General features: G+C 43.3%; 1 protein-coding gene across 1 annotated transcript in view; it reads right to left on the reverse strand.

The window, feature by feature from the left end:
- Nucleotides 1–6,444: 6,444 nt before the first annotated feature.
- LOC143745373 (cadherin-18-like) overlaps nt 6,445–18,038 on the reverse strand; it is a 58,052-nt gene continuing 46,458 nt past the window's right edge. Inside the window, exon 5 of the mRNA XM_077237759.1 lies at nt 6,445–6,620. Coding sequence (XP_077093874.1) covers nt 6,445–6,620 — 176 coding nt within the window. The remainder of the gene's footprint in view (nt 6,621–18,038) is intronic.

Genomic DNA, 18,038 nt, shown 5'->3' on the forward strand with positions numbered 1-18,038 from the left:
GACAGAGCAGTGTCAAGGCTGGGTCTGCCTCCTCCGAGGGCAGCGCTTGCAGGTTCACCACCTGGTCCCGAAAGGGAGTGGTAGGAACCTTGGGCACATATCCAGGCCGGGGTCTCAGGATCACGTGAGAGTAAGCCGGCCCAAATTCCAGGCACGCTTCGTCAACGGAGAATGCGTGCAGGTCCCCAACCCTCTTGATGGAGGCCAGTGCAACCAGGAGCGCTGTCTTCATAGACAGGAACTTAAGCTCGACTGATTGCAGGGGCTCAAAGGGAGCACTCTTCAGGGCAGTTAGAACCACTGAGAGGTCCCAAGAGGGAACGAGAGGAGGACGAGGAGGATTCAGTCTCCTCGCTCCTCTCAGGAACCTGATGATCAGGTCGTGCTTCCCCACCGACTTACCTTCGATGAGGTCATGATGTGCGGCAATGGCGGCAACATAGACCTTCAGGGTGGAGGGAGACAGCCTTCGCTCCAGCCCCTGTTGAAGGAAGGAAAGCAAAACACTGATCGAGCATCTCCGGGGGTCTTCTCGGTGAGAAGAGCACCAGTTGACGAAGAGGTTCCACTTCAACGCATAGACGTGTCTCGTGGACGGCGCTCTAGCGGAAGTGATGGTAGCCACCACCGCTGGTGGTAGGGTACTCAAACCTGCCTCGTCCCATCCAGGAGCCACACGTGGAGGTTCCAAAGATCGGGACGAGGGTGCCATAGGGTGCCCCGTCCCTGAGAAAGAAGGTTCTTCCTCAGAGGGATCGGCCAGGGAGGTGCTGTCGCGAGGAGTACTAGTTCGGGGAACCAGGTCCGGTTGGGCCAGTAAGGGGCAACCAGAATGACCTGCTCCTCGTCCTCCCTGACCTTGCGCAAAGTGTGCGCAAGAAGGCTCACTGGGGGAAACGCATACTTGCGGCCCTGCGGCCAGCTGTGCGCCAGAGCATCCGTGCCGAGCGTGCCCTCGGTCAGGGAATAGAACTGGGCGCAATGGGTCGAGTCGTGAGAGGCAAACAGATCTATCTGCGCGTCCCCGAACTGGTCCCAAATCAGCTGAACCGACTGGGGATGGAGTCGCCATTCTCCAGGGAGGGGCTGAAGCCGTGAGAGCTCGTCGGCTGCACAGTTCAGCGCTCCGGGAATGAAGATGGCTCGAAGCGACCTCAGATGCTTCTGACTCCATAGGAGGAGGTGGCGAGCGAGTTGTGACATACGGCGGGAGCGTAGACCACCTTGATGGTTGATGTACGCCACAGTGGCGGTATTGTCTGAACGGACTAGTACGTGTTGACCCCTGAGCAACGCCCGGAAGCGGTGCAGGGCAAGGCGTACTGCCAACAACTCGAGGCAATTGACATGCCACAGCCGCTGGGGTCCTGTCCAGGAGCCCGCAGCAGCATGTCCATTGCACATGGCGCCCCAGCCCGTGGTGGAGGCATCTGTTGAGACAACAACATGCCGGGAAGCTCGTGCCAGGGGGACACCGGCCCTGAGAAAACCGAGGTTCGCCCACGGGGTGAAGAACTGACGGCAGGTCGGAGTAACTGGTACTCGGAACGTGCCGTGTTGCCATGCCCACCTCGGGACTCGGTCGCGAAGCCAAAGCTGAAGCGGTCTCATATGAAGCAATCCGAGCGGCGTGACCGCGGCTGCAGATGCCATATGCCCCAGGAGCCTCTGAAAAAGTTTCAGTGGAACCGCACTCTTGCCCTCGAATTGTCTTAGGCAAGTCAGCAGTGACTGCGCGCGCTCGCTCGTAAGCTGCGCGGACATGGCGACCGAGTCGATGTCCATACCGAGAAAAGAGATCCTCTGCACGGGGCAAAGTTTGCTCTTCTCCCAGTTGACCCGAAGGCCCAGACGGGCTAGGTGCCGAAGCACTAGGTCCCTGTGTTCGCAAACCTGATCTCGAGAGTGAGCTAGGATCAGCCAGTCGTCGATATAACTCAGGATCCGAACCCCTTGTTCTCGAAGGGGAACAAGGGCCGCCTCGACGACCTTCGTGAAGATGCGAGGAGACAGGGCTAGCCCGAAAGGGAGAACCGCGTACTGGTATGCCTGCCCCTCGAAAGCAAACCGGAGGAACGGTCTGTGTCGAGGAAGAATGGAGACATGAAAGTAGGCGTCCTTCAGGTCGATCGCTGCAAACCAATCCTGGGGCCGTATGCATTCGAAAACGCATTTGGCGGTGAGCATCTTGAACGGCATCCTGTGAAGGGAGCGGTTCAGCACGCGCAAGTCCAGGATTGGCCGTAACCCACCGGTTTTCTTGGGGACAATGAAGTAGGGGCTGTAGAAGCCGGACCTCATCTCGGCTGGAGGGACAGTCTCGATTGCACCCTTCGCCAGCAGGGTGGCAATCTCTGCTCTCATGATAGGGGCATTGCCACCGACCAAAGTGGAGCGGACTCCCCTGAAGCGGGGAGGAGACCGTGCGAACTGAATCGCATAGCCGAGCCTGACGGTACGCACGATCCAGTGGGACAGACGGGGAAGCTCTAGCCAGGCTCCCAGGAACTGAACCAACGGGATCATGCGAGCCACAGGCGTCCCCCCGGAGGGGCAGCGAAGCGGAGTAACTGGCCCAGATGTGGACGGCATAGCGGCCCGGAGAGGGGGCACAGTTAGCAACCGCGCCCTGGCAGAGGGGGCCAGGGGAGGACCAGGCTGGTCGTCCCGCGGGGGCCTGCTCTGCCAGGGGTCTGGCGACAGAGGGGGACAGCGGCGAAGCGGTCCGTGGACGGCACGCCATGTCAACCACCTCCGGGACAGAGGGGGACGAGGAGAGCACGGCTTGTGGGCGGCGCTCTGTGACGTCCGAGAACTCTGTGCTCAGAGACGGGAGAATCAGCTCTTTGGAGAATAAGGATTCTTCCCCGGCCCTCCCCGGGGAAAGGAGTGGTCCTGCTACCAACTCCTGGAAAGAACTGAGTCCCATCTCTAAGGAGCCCAACTCAAGAGCGCCGCTTAACCCGGCGTGTAGCGGGGTGCGGGGCTGGAGAGGACTGTGGCGTCCGACCGCGGCCTCCAGAGCCGACCCGGGTGAACGGGCGGGGTGGGAGCCGCGGGGGGGCGCCCTCGGCAGTGGGCAGACTGAGGGATCTGAGCGGACGGCGGGGCCGTCGGGACAGAATCAACCTCAGTCTGCTCCATCGCCGAGGTGCCCGTCTCACGAGCGCCGCTTAACCCGGCGTGTAGCGGGGGGCGGGGCTGGAGAGGGCTGTGGCGTCCGCCCGCGGCCCCCAGAGACGGCCCGTGAACGGGCGGGGTGGGAGCCGCGGGAGGGCGCCTTCGGCGGTGGGCAGACGAGGGATCTGAGCGGACGGCGGGGCCGTCGGGACAGAATCAACCTCACTCTGCTCATGGGCGGCTGAGAGCTGTTGGGCAAGCCCTCAACCGCACCGCCGAAGAGGCCGACCTGGGATATGGGAATGTCGGACAGACGGGTCCGCGCGACATCCAGCACATCAGACAGGTTCAGCCACAGACTGGTGAGCATCACCTGACCCAGGGAGCGTACGGCCACTTTCGTCGCTCAGAGAGCAAGGTCAGTGGCGGCGCGCAGCTCAGTGAAGAGCCCTGGGTCAGTCCCGCCCTCGTGCAGGTCCATGAGCATCTGGGTCAGGTGGACCAGCAGAATGACCATGGCATGCAGTGAGGCGGCTGCCAGTCCCGTGGCGCTATAGGATCTCGCCACAAGCGTAGACGAAAAACTACAGGCCACGGGCGGGTGCTTAGGATTGCGCCGAGAAGAAGCACTCTGAGGACACATAGCATCGCAACAGAGCGTTCAGCCGGGGGAACCCCAGTGTACCCATGGGCAGCGGCCCCATCGAGGGGAGGAAAGGCGGATGAGATCAGCGAGCGGTCCCGAGAAGACAAGGGGGTCTTCTTGGACTTCGAGATCTCATCATGCACGTCCGGGAAGAGAGGTATTGGGGTTTGCCGTGGACGAGGGTCGGCGGCCTTACCCAAAACCCATCGTCCCAGGAAAGCATGGTCGTCATCTCCGGATCAGACTCAGGCACAGCCGTATGCACACCGGAAGGTGGCAGCTGTGACGAGCCCTCACTTCCAGAAGACTCAAACCCACCTAGTGATGCTGCAACAGACATGGCATCTTCCTCTGTAGCTTCAACTGAAACACGCGGGCCACCAGAGGGTAGACTCGCGGGAATCAGCAGTTCACTAGCGGGCACCGTCATTGAAGAGGGGGGCTGGGGTCACGGACACATAGTCGGCGCCTAGATCCAGACCGTAACCCTCAGGTCACCCTGGCCACCAGCCGAAGATCGGGGGGTGGATGAGGGGACTCTCACTCTTGCGAGTTCACCGAGTCTCGACCTATATATGACGCGATGATCACGTTCCCAGCGAGAACATGAGTCACCCACGAGCGCTGTTCAAGCATGATCAAAGCCCAAACACACTAGACAGCGCTCGTGCCCATCAGAGTCCGATACCAGTCCGCTGCAACCAGAAATGCACGGGCGAGCCGTCTTTAAAAAGACGTGCCACGTGTAAGCTCTTTTAGTGAGAGAAAACTCAAGTGTTGAAGCACCCGGGGAGAAACGCACCGACTGGCAGACCACTGCAACAGATCAGCAGGAAGCACGCTCTCGCCGTAGATCGCCGTCACACCAACACTCGAGGTACTCGTTTGTAAAGCTGACAATTCAGAGATGGCTTGTGGAGAGAAGAATACACTTGGCTCCGAAGCGAAAACATATCTGCTTGCTGCCGGCTTCCTCCTTTTATACCCACGAGGTGGGGCGGAGTTACGCCATGCAAATTCCGCAGACCCATGGCATTTCTTTGCCATTGGCTCGTTTTGTAATACTCGAAGTTGATAGGCTTTCTAAGCGAAACCCCATTCGTCGTCATCCGACGTAACTCGGAGTGACAACGAAAGGGAACTCAAGATCCAAGACTCATAATTGGATGCTTACACAATAAAACACAATGTCCCAGTCTCTATTCTCTTCATGCTAATTAATGATAAAAAATTGCACCGCAATGCACAATTTATATGAGTCATCTGATAGTGAGAATGCATCTACAGTATATAAGGTATATTTCCTTCTCTTACAACTAATTATATAGAGTCCATAAGACACCCTTGAGAAAACAAACAGTTTTCTTGTGAATGTCTGGAAGAACAAAACTACTTTGATAGAGAGAGAGAGAGAGAGAGAGAGAGAGAGAGAGAGAGAGAGAGAGAGAGAGAGAGAGAGAGAGAGAGAGAGAGAGAGAGACATTATGCTGTTGCTGTTGAGAGAGACATTATGCTGTTGTAAGTGCATTACAACAGCATACTGTATGGTTACACTTTAAACAGTAATGAGGATATTTCTAGAAGATGAAGAATCTGAGAAAAGCGAGATCAAGCTGTATCACTTCTTTTGCCAAGATCTAAAGCATAATAATCAAGAAGTCCTTCAATGTCTCACAGATTTGTTTAAGAAAGTTCAGTCCGGATGAAGTGTTCAGGATCGAAAATTCAGCAACAGCTCTGTTCTAAAAGCTATTCAGTTGCCTACAGATTTCAAAGCTTGCAACTTAAGTCAAATAGAGTGCAACAGTCAGGTTGTAGAAATAGATTTTTAATGATAACTTATAAACCTTTAAAGACAGCCTTACTGTGAGCAATGAGGCAGTTAATCGATAGTACTTGCTTCTGTTGAAGCCGTTAGCCTGCATTATTTTAACTTAGTATTAAGTGTTTAACAGCAGGATTTGTGGTGAAAAACTATTACCCATGATGCTGTACAGAAAATTCCACCAATCAGTGTTGAAACAAGCAAAACACACCAAAAGATCTTGTTAGCTCCGCTCACTCACATGAAGCACCCCAAATTACATCATCAAGTCGGTCTTCCTACGCTGTCAAAATACTTCAATATTTAAATGTATATGCATATTTTTCAATAAACTACCTTATGATTGTAGTACTTTCCATACACAGTTCTTTCTGTACACAGTCTTGTACATTCAGTGCCGCTGCTAGCCATTTTGGTGCCCTAAGCATAATTCCTTTATGATGCCCCCCCTCAAATCAAAGTTTGTAATGTTATGATTCACCTCGTGTAGCTGATTGACTTGGCTCATGGCTTATAACGCTTTAACAAAGATTAAAAAATAAATAAATAATTATATCCAATGGGAGAAATGAATGAAAAACTACTTTTTTCATTCAAAAGAACTAAAGCCTTTGAAAGTGTGGGCAGTTAGGCACTAACCCTAACCTGCACTCTATAGAAACCCATAAGTGACAGATTTGGAATGCTGTATATGAGTCATCTGATAGTTTAGGAAGCAATGCTGTGCATTATATGACAAGCGCTCTGTGAAGAGTCTTATAATACTGCCTGACTAGGTCTTTGAACCAAAATCTACTGATGTCCTTCTACAGCAATATGTTGCCACTGTATTTGGCTTTCACAATGGCTAACATTACTCACTCTGAGGGAACTTCGGTGGGTTGTCATTGATGTCAGTTAGCGTGATGTTGACCGTGGTGGAGCCCGACAGCCCTCCAACCTGCCCTGCCATGTCTTTGGCTTGAATCACCACTGAGTAATGTTCTCTTGCCTCTCGATCCATGTCTGCCAGGGCTGTTCTGATAATACCTGCAAAATGTGCACATAAATAGTATAAATGCAAGGGTTAATAAGTGATAAAGTTACACTGATGACCATCTCACACAGCGGTCTATTTCTTATCATTTTTGGTAAAAATGTTTCAGCCAAAATACGTATGTGTGAACACTTATACAATGATGATTCATATTTATAATTTTTGGATTAATCTAGAAACAGAACTGGATGCAGAGGTAATGCCGTGTGCAGTGTGACATTTTGTAAGACTTGTTAAAATAAAGCACTCTTGTGTCTGGAAGCTCTTTTCTCAGCCAAGGTGAGTTTCTGTACACCTTTCACTATCATTCAAACGACATCAAAACCTTGAAGTACTTTTTTTTTTACCTTGTACATAATGCATCAGCAATGGCAACAAATGGTTAATAATAAAAGGAATGACTTCAAATAAATCAATAAAAAGCCTTCTCATAACTGCCTGCTGGCAAACATTTTGAAATGTTGTTCCGGCATTTTGGTGCAGAATGTGGAGGTCACGCATATTGCTCTAGAGAACTGCGCTCAGAAAAAAAAGAAAAGAAATCATGTTTGTTTTTGCATTTAGAGTCACATAAATTATGTGTATGTTATGAGGAATTGCTTAAATGTGTTTGCAGCCCAGAAGCAACATTATGCCACAGTGGAATTGATATGACGCTTCCACTATAGAGAATATTGCAGTCATCAGCTCCCATTCACTAAACATTTTCATAAACAAATCATGACTCATCAGTAACTTTCTTATATTTATTTTAAATGTAAGAAAAAATTTAGGAACAACTGACATCCCTCACATCACATGCAAAAATCATATATTCTTGGTGGCCTTATAAACATGTTAAGATTAAATTTTATACATAATTATAGATACATACATATGGTAAAAGAGTAAGAAAAGGTGCATTATAGCTTCAGGTGCGAGGTTCCTCTGCATAAAGGTGCAGATTTGAGTTTGTGCAGCTGGCTAATCAGAGGACTGTAATCTGGGTCTGTTTTAAAGTTTTTTATTGCACACTTTGCATTGCTCGAGGATCTTGCTGCGCGTGCTTTCAGGCAGAAACGAGACTTCAGAGAGCATCATGTTCGCTGAGAGTAGAAAGAGGAAAGGAAAGGGTCTGCAGAAAGCCCTAACATGGACATGGTTTGGCTGGGTTTTATGCAAATGACTTACCTCGAACACATTCAGAATCATTCAGAATTCAGAATACTCCAAATTCATTAACGTTAGAATGAGGTTGAGAGCAAATTCATGTGCGTACGCACGTGTTGTGAATTAGACGGACATTTTTCATGAGAAGAATACATTTTTCCTGTGCGTAAAAACACAAATAATTCATGATTAGTGGATGAGACCCAATTTTTCTATTTACATTTTTTCTACATTGTTCATTATTGAAGTACATACTTTTTTGAACATTTTCTTAACATTTAGGTGAAATTTAAGTCAAAAGTAAATCCAAGAACCAATTCAGTGGCAATCCACTGACTCACCCTGAGAGACCCTCACACCGGTTCAAACACGTCTCTGAATCACCACCGCCTCACACAATATATCACACAATGACTGTTAGTTCCTTTCCTCTTTGTGTCTCACAGTGTCTTTCTTTCTCTCACTCAAATCTCCCTCCCTCTCCTTCTCACCTTTGTACTGTCACAGACTTGAAGTCCTCACAAATGATCAAACCCGCAGTCAGATGGAAATCACACAAAAGCCATTGCTGGAAAATGCACAACTATATATTAGTAGGTAGGTCTGAGAGGCCATTTTTGAAAGTTTGGTAATCATTTCATATAGTTATTGTGTCATCACCATCTCTTTCCATTATTTTAATCTTTTGTACAATTCCATTGACAAAAGCCAGTTCCTACTGACATCATCATCCAGGAAGTGACATAATTTTAAAGGGAAAACAACAGCACCAGAATCAATGGATTTGGTGGGTTACTGATATTTTGAGTACTATGATTGGATGGCTTGGACATCGTGGATGATTCTGCTTTATCTCGTGTATAAATATGAGCCTTCTTCCATAAACTTGAGAATGTTATGTTATTACACCGTCTCTGTGTCTGCTTAATCATTCTCCCGAGATCTCCTGCCACACATCACAGAGGTTGAGACGGCTGTTTGACTGATGACAGATAGCCTTGAGGCAGACGGTTGAGAGTCTACATGGAAATTAATCTAACAGATCTGGGGGCTCATCCGGGATATTCCCAGTTCTGTGATGTTTTGTGTTTTTCAATCAAAAACGATACAACCTGTTAGATAAAATTAAATCAGAAATGTGTATTTTATTAGAATAATATAACATTTTATTAATTCATAAATAAATAAAATTATTGTTCAGAGAGGGAATGACAGTTGACTTATACTGTACATATACACTGTTCAAAAGTTTGGGATTTGTAAGATTTAACATTTTTTAAAGAAGTCTCTTATACTTCTCACCAAGGCTGCATTTAATCAATCAAAAATACAGTAACAACTGCTATGTTGTGAAATATTATTCAGATTTAAAACAATCGTTTTCTTCATTAACATATCTTAAAATGTAAATTATTGTTGTTGTGGCAAAGCTGAAATACTCCAGTCTTAAGTGTTGCATGATCATTCACAAATCAATGTAATTTGCTGAATTGATGCTCAAGAAACGTTTCTTATTATTATCAATGTTGCAATTTTCTTCTGTGATTACATGCCGACATTCACAGAAACTTCTCCAGACGGGCAAAATATGTTCAGATTGTTAGATTTTATTTGTGTCAGAATTGAGGGATGTGCAGTCAAGGAGGAATGGCAGGAACAGTCTCTCTTTACAAAATGAAAGTGTTATCAGACAATCCAATCCTGCTTTATATTTGCTTGAAAACAATAGTGTAGGTAGCCCGCGGCTTCCTCTGATAGAGGGGTTCGACTGACACACAGTCAATACACACAGGCCATTAAAGAACAGATTACAGACTCATGAATAAACAGGGTGTTTGAGTCAGGCTCCAGACCGACTCTAAACAGGAATTTAGCACGCCGCTTGCATCCCCATAATTGACTGATTCATTTTCACTTTAATTTATGAAGTGCAAACAGAGAGAAAATATTGATTTGTCATTATTACACTGAAAAGTGGTTTTGCGTAGACCATAAATAACCGTCGGTTTTCTCCGTTATTGACTACAATCATCCCAAACCTTTTTTAAATACTTGTTTGGTTTCATTCCCCTCCTGATAATGAATAACTAGAATAAAGAATAAAAGATGATGACGCCAGTGTTCTGTGCTCATACACCGAGGGTCTGTCCTCCTCATGTGCGGGGTGTTGGGTTGACAGGCTCAGGATTAGCTGTCCGTGGGCAGGTCACAGCATTAGATGCCGGTCAAGGCACGAGTGACCGGAGACAACAATATTAACATGCAGGGCAAGTGAGGTTGACCATTATCACCTGTCACAGTGAGAGTAGAGCAAAGGCCTCCATAATACACTAGGGACAGACCAGGATATCTTGTACTGTTCCAAAAATACCAGAGAGAACGGTCAATTGTTCATACAATTGAACATTCTTACTGGGTTTTTACAGACAGGTGTTATGAGTGGTTGCAAGGACATTGCTGTGGATTGCCAAGGTATTTTAGTGGTTTCTAAGTGAAGTCATCTTCAGGCCATGCATTTGTAAAAATTAAATAAATAATTTCACAATTTAACTTTCATATATTTATTAAAAATAGTAATATCCACATACGTTTTTTCCCCGTTACTCATACTTTTAGTCTTTTTACGTTACAAGTTTTTTTTTTTTTTTTTTTACAAAACTATTTTATTCGAGTCAATATTACCAGCATTTTGAAATCTGAGTAACAAAAAAATCAGTGTAAAATTTAGATTATGCTAGTTAATGCTGTTTTTTTTTTTCCCTGAAAGAAACAACTTGTCTGATAAAGCTTTTTTAGTTTTGAAGCAGCATTCTGGTTGGTTAAGTTACTGAATGGGCACACAAGAATCCCATGTCAGAGATCAGCATCCAAAACACATCATACGCTTCCTCATTAATATATTTGTTTTAATTAACAAGCATAATCTAGCTTTCACACTGATATAAGCTATTTTGCAAAATCACAAAAACAGCTAGCTGGGAAAGAGTTAATATATTGTAGTTGATTTTTGTTGTTGTCGTATTTTCCGTTTTCATTATAATTTGAATTTAATTTCTAGTTATTTTGTTTTTGTCATTTTTATTCGTTTTTTTTAATAAGTATATATAGTTTTTATTTAGTTATTTTTGTCTAAAATGAGAAATGTTGAGTTTAAGTTTTTTTTTTATATATATATATATATTTGATTGCATTTCAGTGAACAATTATTTTATTTCAATTAACGGAAATATGGTTTTAATTTTAGTTAACAATAACCCTGGATCTCACCATCCATAACTAAGAAAACCTGAAAAATTGGGCACCTGCAGTGTAGTGTAGTGCGCTCACATTTTAGCTGCATTGCCAGTGTTAAATACACTCTTCCATTCATGTTTCATCATCTGTGAATCTCCCACATCCCAATCCAAGGGGGTCCGTCCCCATTCCACCCTCTCAAACCTGCTGGATCTGTCACCAGTCCTTGTTCTGGGACCTCACAATTTACAAATGAGAAGAGGCATTAAAAAACAATGTCATAAACACATCCAAAACATCTCCTAATAAGTACCGCAAGCGTACCGAAGGTTGGAAGATTTCCCAGAATGCATCTCAGCAAACAAAAGCCCAGCACAATGGTACAAAAGGAGGTTTGTAAACTTTCCAAAATGAATCTCCCATCCATTTCTCCTGCTTTAATGCCATAACTCCATTTCTAGCCTGCCAACGCTCGAGCCCCAGCGGCTAGGCAGAGATATTACCCGAGCTGCAGCATTACTTAACCTAGGCTCCTAAGGCAACACAAGTCTCTGGCACACAGCCATTCACTCCATTAAAACAACACAAAGACTAATGTTGTGACCTTTTCATCATTCGTCAGGGGTGAGGGACTGTCTCTCTGCAGCTATCACTCAAGTTTATTGTGTGGGATTGGTAAGTGCTCTTGAGGAAATGTGATACAGGCTTGCTGTAAATGAGGGAGAGTGTAGTATTTGTTATAAGGATGTACAGGAAGGCTTCAGGGAAGCCCTCAAAAATGAAAACCCTAATAAAACCCCATCCATCCTTCCATCAGAGCTCACTTTAGACAGGCAGCATTAAGAACCCCTCAGCATTCTTCCTTTGCTCAGAAGAACCATGAGGTCTCTATGGAAATTGGAAACAATTTCTGCAGAGACCGTCGAGGAACAAGTGGCAAGTCTGACCCAGGGTTAGCTGAGTGAGCAAAACTGTTTTAAGCCTTTGACTGGTCTCTCCCGCACCCCTTCTGTCTGTAATCTTCTATCGCTTTGTCTTCTTCCCTCTCGCTCCCTAGGTTTTCACAGGCTGTACATTTATAAAGAAGGTTGAACTAGGAGAGCAAAGGGGATTATGGGAAATTACCTTTGACCTAGTTGAGCGCTAAGGGCTGTTCACACAGGACTTTGTGCAGTTTACTTCTGTAGGCTGATGGGATTAAACAGGATATTCAGAAAGACAAACTATATTTTCATTTACTCAGTGTGTTCACACTTGTAGTTCAGATCGCTTGGTTCCTTTGGTCCAGACCCAAATAAATAAATAGATAAATAAATACAAATTCCTGGTCCGCTTAGCGATCAGACGGGCATTTTTTTCACTGGACCAAAAAATACCAATCCTAAAAGTATATGAATATGATCTCACCTGATGGTCGGTTTTTATTATGTATATTTTGTGATGGGTCTTACTGAACATCCAAAACAATGCTGTGTGCTGGGCTAAATGTACTTGTTGTATGTGTGTAGCTGTATTTTGACCAGCTGAGAACTCGTGTACATCTTATAAGATGTCTAAAGGAGTCAAAACAGCTTCAGGAATCCCTCCGTCATACACAAATGAAGATCTGCTGCGAGGAGACGCGGTTCTGACGCCTGTCCTGAACTGTGATGGACAACATCACGACTATGATGAGAAAAACTGTTATGCTTGAGCATTCTGTCCTTTTTTAGGGTCGCATCTTGTGACATTATGTCCTGTTTTTGGTTCATTTACATGTCTTTGGTCCGTGTTGCATTCAAATTTCATTCGAATCGCATCAGAGTTCTTTTGAAAGCTGATCGGGACTCATCTTTTCAGCGGTCTCTTGTTTAGTGTCAACTGGATTCAGATGGCAGCGCTCACACTTATTCAAATGAACTGCACTAAAAGAGCAATCACACAAGAGTTTATTTTAATCGAACCAAACATGCCAAGTGTGAATACACCCTTACTTTCTTCTGATATTTTGAAGAATGGCTCAGTATTTTTTTCCCCATTTAATGAAAGTCAGTGTGCTCCAATATTGTTTCAAACACCACTGCCTTTCATTATACAGACAAAAACAGTTAAAAAACTGTTCACAATACCTTATTTTGTTATCCACAGAAGAACAAAAGTCATACATGTTTGGAACAACACGAGAGCAGTGTTACTAATGCTTGAAAATAAAAGCTAATTTTAAATATGTAAGCCGGTCTAAATCGGCCCAATGGAGGTTTTCCGATAGAGCGGGTGAAGGTCTCTGCGTGTTACTGTCTTTCCGTATGGAAAAGTAATTTGATTAAATTAAATAAATTTTCTCATATGTATTAACTTGTTATTTCATCTGACTCCATAAATGAAAAAGGTTTTAATGATATCTGTGTATCATTAAATGTGAGCAAATTTTTGACTATTCTTTTTAACTCTTTACTGAAAATAATGTCAGAGTCGATTAGAATATAGTACAATTTTTACAATTTATTATGTCAGGTAAATGTATCATGCCAATTTCATAATCAGTTCAAAGATAATAGATACAAAACATCAAATGTTCTGGAATAAGGAGAAAAGATGCAAACCTGACATTAGAAAATACATGAAGCTTACGCCGGTGACACACTGGCTGCATGGCGTGAGCGTGGCCTTTATGTTGCGTGTCATCTGCGTGGCAGTTGCATTGCATTTTCTGCGCCGCTGCTGACACGGATCACCCTTGTTTGACATATGGGAGAGAGTTGTGGAAGCCCTATATACTTCTGGTTAAGCATAAATATAAACCTACTGATAAAGACAGTAGTATTGACAGCAAAATAGACTACAGAATATTTCGTTCTGTATTGACAGGTGCAATATTTGAAAATTGATGATTATTTATTTATTTTTAAATTATATTTATATCTGAATTTGTCAAAACCCAGACTTTCAACCATCGAAATGTAATTTATTAATATGTATTCGTGTACAAAATAACATATACACATCTGTTCATATTCTATTTTGCCTGGAAACACTTCCAACACGCTTGCGTGTCGCGTGAAAAATAGGCGTCGGTTCTATTTCTAGCATGCACGCGTTTTCCGCGCGGCTCAAGGCAGAGATATGCAGAGTTTTCCCTCCTTGACAGTATTTCAGCATGAGAGAGGAGAGGTGGGACTTGCATCTCAAATGGTGCACAAGAGAGAAATTCAATTGCTAATTTCCTTTGTTTTCTCAGAGAGTTGCTCTCTCTTCCAGTTCTTCCAGTCTTACAATATTAATACAAACTTTACTGGCATATAAATAAAAATAACATTGCTCAATTGTGAGTAAATTATGATTTGTGGGTGAACTATCCCTTTATTTTTGTCGATCAGGATCTGATTACATTGTGAAGAGTGGGTGTTACAGTACATACCTAGAGAAATAGAGGCAGGTGGGACTGGTGGACCAGTTTCAAAAGTATTTCGATAAAGACAAGTAAGCAAACAAACAATTTTCAGTTGAAAAACATGCACTGAATGGCACACAAAGCCAAAAGATCGCACCTTAGACTGCAAGACCTTAATTCAAAAAGAAAATGCTGCACCCAATTCAAAGAGTTACTGTATTGCATAGTATATTGTGATACATTTGTCTGTGATAAATATGAGCTTTTTTTTCTCTGGAGGTAAAAATAGCTCAGGAGAGGTTAGTAATATGTTGAATAGCATTAGGGAAGGCTTTGACAAACTGGCATGCTTTTCTAATTTGATCAGAACAGGAAGTTGCACTAATCCTTCCTTTTAGAGACTCCCTGATCTGTGTCAGAGAAGCTCTAAACTCACTCTCTAAAACCCTCCAGACTCCCTGATCAGCAGAGAAATTAGCCTACTTACGTGTATGAGTATGTGTGTGCGTTTGAGAGAGAGGGTTCCTACGCTTTGCCCATCATCGAGGCCTCTGAAATAACTCCCTGGAACCTCTTTACAAGAAAAAGGGGAATACGTAGATCCGACCTCACTTATTAACAAGCGTAACGTCTTGCTTTAAGTGTGCCGGTGAGTGGGACATGTTGGGCTTCTGCACTGCCACTCGCTGATAATGAGGTGTCTTCACACAACAACACTTTCTTTATTTCTAAAGAATATGTTCAGTTTCAAATCATAAATTAACAGGGATGATGCAAACTTGTCAAGTTTGTGACAATTATTAGCATTGCTCGCTAAAAAAAAAAATCATTATTACTATTGTTTGGTTCGGGTCAGTGATTTGAACAAACCTTGCTTGTAATGATGTGTCAAATTGCACAGCTTGTACATTATGTTTTTGAATGTCTCTTATGATCACCAGGGCTGCGTCTATTTGTTCAAAAATACAGCAAAAACAGTTATACCTATCATTACAATTTAATATAACTTTTCTATTTTAATATATTTTAAATGTAATTTAAAAATCTGTATTTTCATCAGCCATTACTCCAGTCTTTAGTGTCACATGATCCTTTGATGCTCAATAATCATTTCTTATTTTTATCAATGTTGAAACATTGTGCTACTTAAAGGGATAGTTCTCACAAAAATGTTTACATTTATTCACCTTCATGTCATTCCAAAACCGTAATGCAAATGAAGATAATTCAAAAAGTTCATAAAGAGACTGCAAAACTAATCCATATGAGTTGAGCGGTTTAGTCCAAATTTTCTGAAGAGACACGATCGCTTTATAGTCTGAACAGATTTAATTTAGCCTTTTATTCACATGTAAACTTTTTCTTCAACGCACACATTAGTTGTGGTAAATGGAAGCTAAAGTATGTTCACTTGACGTGCAAGAACCAATAAGGTTCATTCTCGTGTTACGCAGCACGTTTGAGTTTCCACTTTTTGAAGCTTTAAAGTGGTAGTTGCATAAACTGTCAATGGAGAGACAGAAATTGCTCAGATTTTATTAAATATATCTTCATTTGTGTTCAGAATATGAACGAACGTTTTGCGGGTTTGGAACGAGAAGAGAGTGAGTAAATGATGACAGAATTTACATTTTTGGATGAACTATCTCTAATGCTTTTGTAGAAACCACCATATCGAGAACACATCTACCTTGGCCTGTAACCAAACAACCGAAACGCCAAACATTGGAACGCTAGCATCCTGATAGCAAGCTTTGCGCTATCAAAACTCCACTAACGTTTTCCTTTCATCTAGTTAATTATTAAAATTATTCATTAGGAAGAATCACTATGCTTGTTAACTGCTAGTTTATATGAGCCAAATAAATCCCAACACCTGACATTAACATCTCCTCTGTTTCAAATGGAAATTAACCAAATAAATAAATAAAGCCATTGCTTTTAGTTACCACTATTTATTGTTATGGAGTGGAAGGTTGAGCACAAATCCATAACCCTGGCATTAAACTGTTTACGGTGCCTTTGTATCTCCCACAGTTACAAATGAAACTGTATATTACTACTATAGCATTCTCCTCCTAAATGACATGTCCTTTTCTGGCCCTGACTTTGTTATTCTATCTGGGTGCATTTGCTGACCTAATGACCACAATCATCTCATCCAGCTCAAAACAATACGGCTGCGCTTACCATATAATCAAAGCAAGATTGACTATTGACCAGCACTCTCTTAGTTGAATTGATTCACGTGGGCTTCTCCTCTGTATCCTAGGGTGCTTTATCTAAAGTTTTTAATCCCACTTGTCGTCTATATTTGTGTTCTCTGACATCCTGAGAGAAAGAATTTAATCGCCAATTACCAGTGAAGCAATTCAATAGCATATTAAAGGGTGGAAGGTGATAGCATCTCATTTCCAAGAGATGATTCGAGTTTGCCTGCAGCTTTGACTGCACATTAGGTGGAAATGAGCAGTATTTGACTTTCTTATTGTGAGTTTTCTAATAGGATGTCAAACATTTTGTACACAGAAAACAATGATCAGCACTTTTAATGCCCCGATATACTTCAAGCAAAAATTGATGTGACGTAATAAAAAAAATAAATCAGGGCAAAACAAAGTTAGTTTGGAGTTCGAAGCAGTTTTCTGGAAAAGTTCACTCCGGCTGGTAAACACCTTTGTACTATCATTGGTCCGTGGCGATTATGTAATAGATAGGTTTGTGCAGAGGCTCTGCCTTTTTTTCTCTCTGAAATCTTTTTCAGTATATTTCTCCCATTGAGTCCGTGGAGGACAGATGTCCGTAAGTAAAAACATGAACACACTAGAGAGAAGCTTTATAGTAGAAAATGAAGTTGTACTTCTGATGAAATGAGACACGTGCACTGTTTTTCATGTTTAATATGGTAAAGCTGCTTGATTAAAGTTACAATATGTAATTTTTTTTCGCCGCTAACCTCTTACAATAACAAAGGCGTATGTTTATAACGCAGTGATTAGCCGAATTATGGGACTTGCTGTCAAGCTTATGGATCTAATAATGTTTATGGATGAGTGAAAACATTCATGTTTTTTTAACATTACAGTGGTATGAAGCAGATCGCGATTGCTAATAAGAGACAGATATCACACGCAAGTCCAGCGGATATAAAAGAATAAGGATTTCATTCTAGCGAACTACCCGCAAGTGCTGGATTACTACAAACACAGGTCAGTTTATTAGACAAATTAAACTCGTGAGGTAACACAGCGCTGTTTCAGTTGGTCTAACGTTACACTATCACACTAAACAGCATTTAAATGTGTGTTGAAAGTTATGATGTTATTCTATGTGTTAGTTTTTTTGCTATATGAAACTATCAGTAAGCTAGATCAACATTAGAATAACATACTGATCATATTCTAACATTTCATCATGTTTTGCTATATAAGATTGATTTGTTTTATGTACATTTGCTCACCTGTCTAATAAAGTATGTGCAAGAGCGGTGTCGCTATCAAGTCGTGACTCGTGAAGCTCTGTCAAGTCCAAGTTAGTCGCGGATGTGGAGCTCTCGGCATCTCAAAAACGCCACGCCGATATTGACCCTCATTTTAGTTCTCCTTTTTTTTCCCCAAGGTCTGCTTGCCATGGTCTATAATGTTTGAACGAAACAAGA

Source organism: Siphateles boraxobius, unplaced genomic scaffold (assembly GCF_051911475.1).
Source record: "Siphateles boraxobius isolate OS27281-9 unplaced genomic scaffold, OSU_SipBor_1 1, whole genome shotgun sequence".
In the NCBI taxonomy this organism is placed as follows: Eukaryota; Metazoa; Chordata; class Actinopteri; order Cypriniformes; family Leuciscidae; genus Siphateles; species Siphateles boraxobius.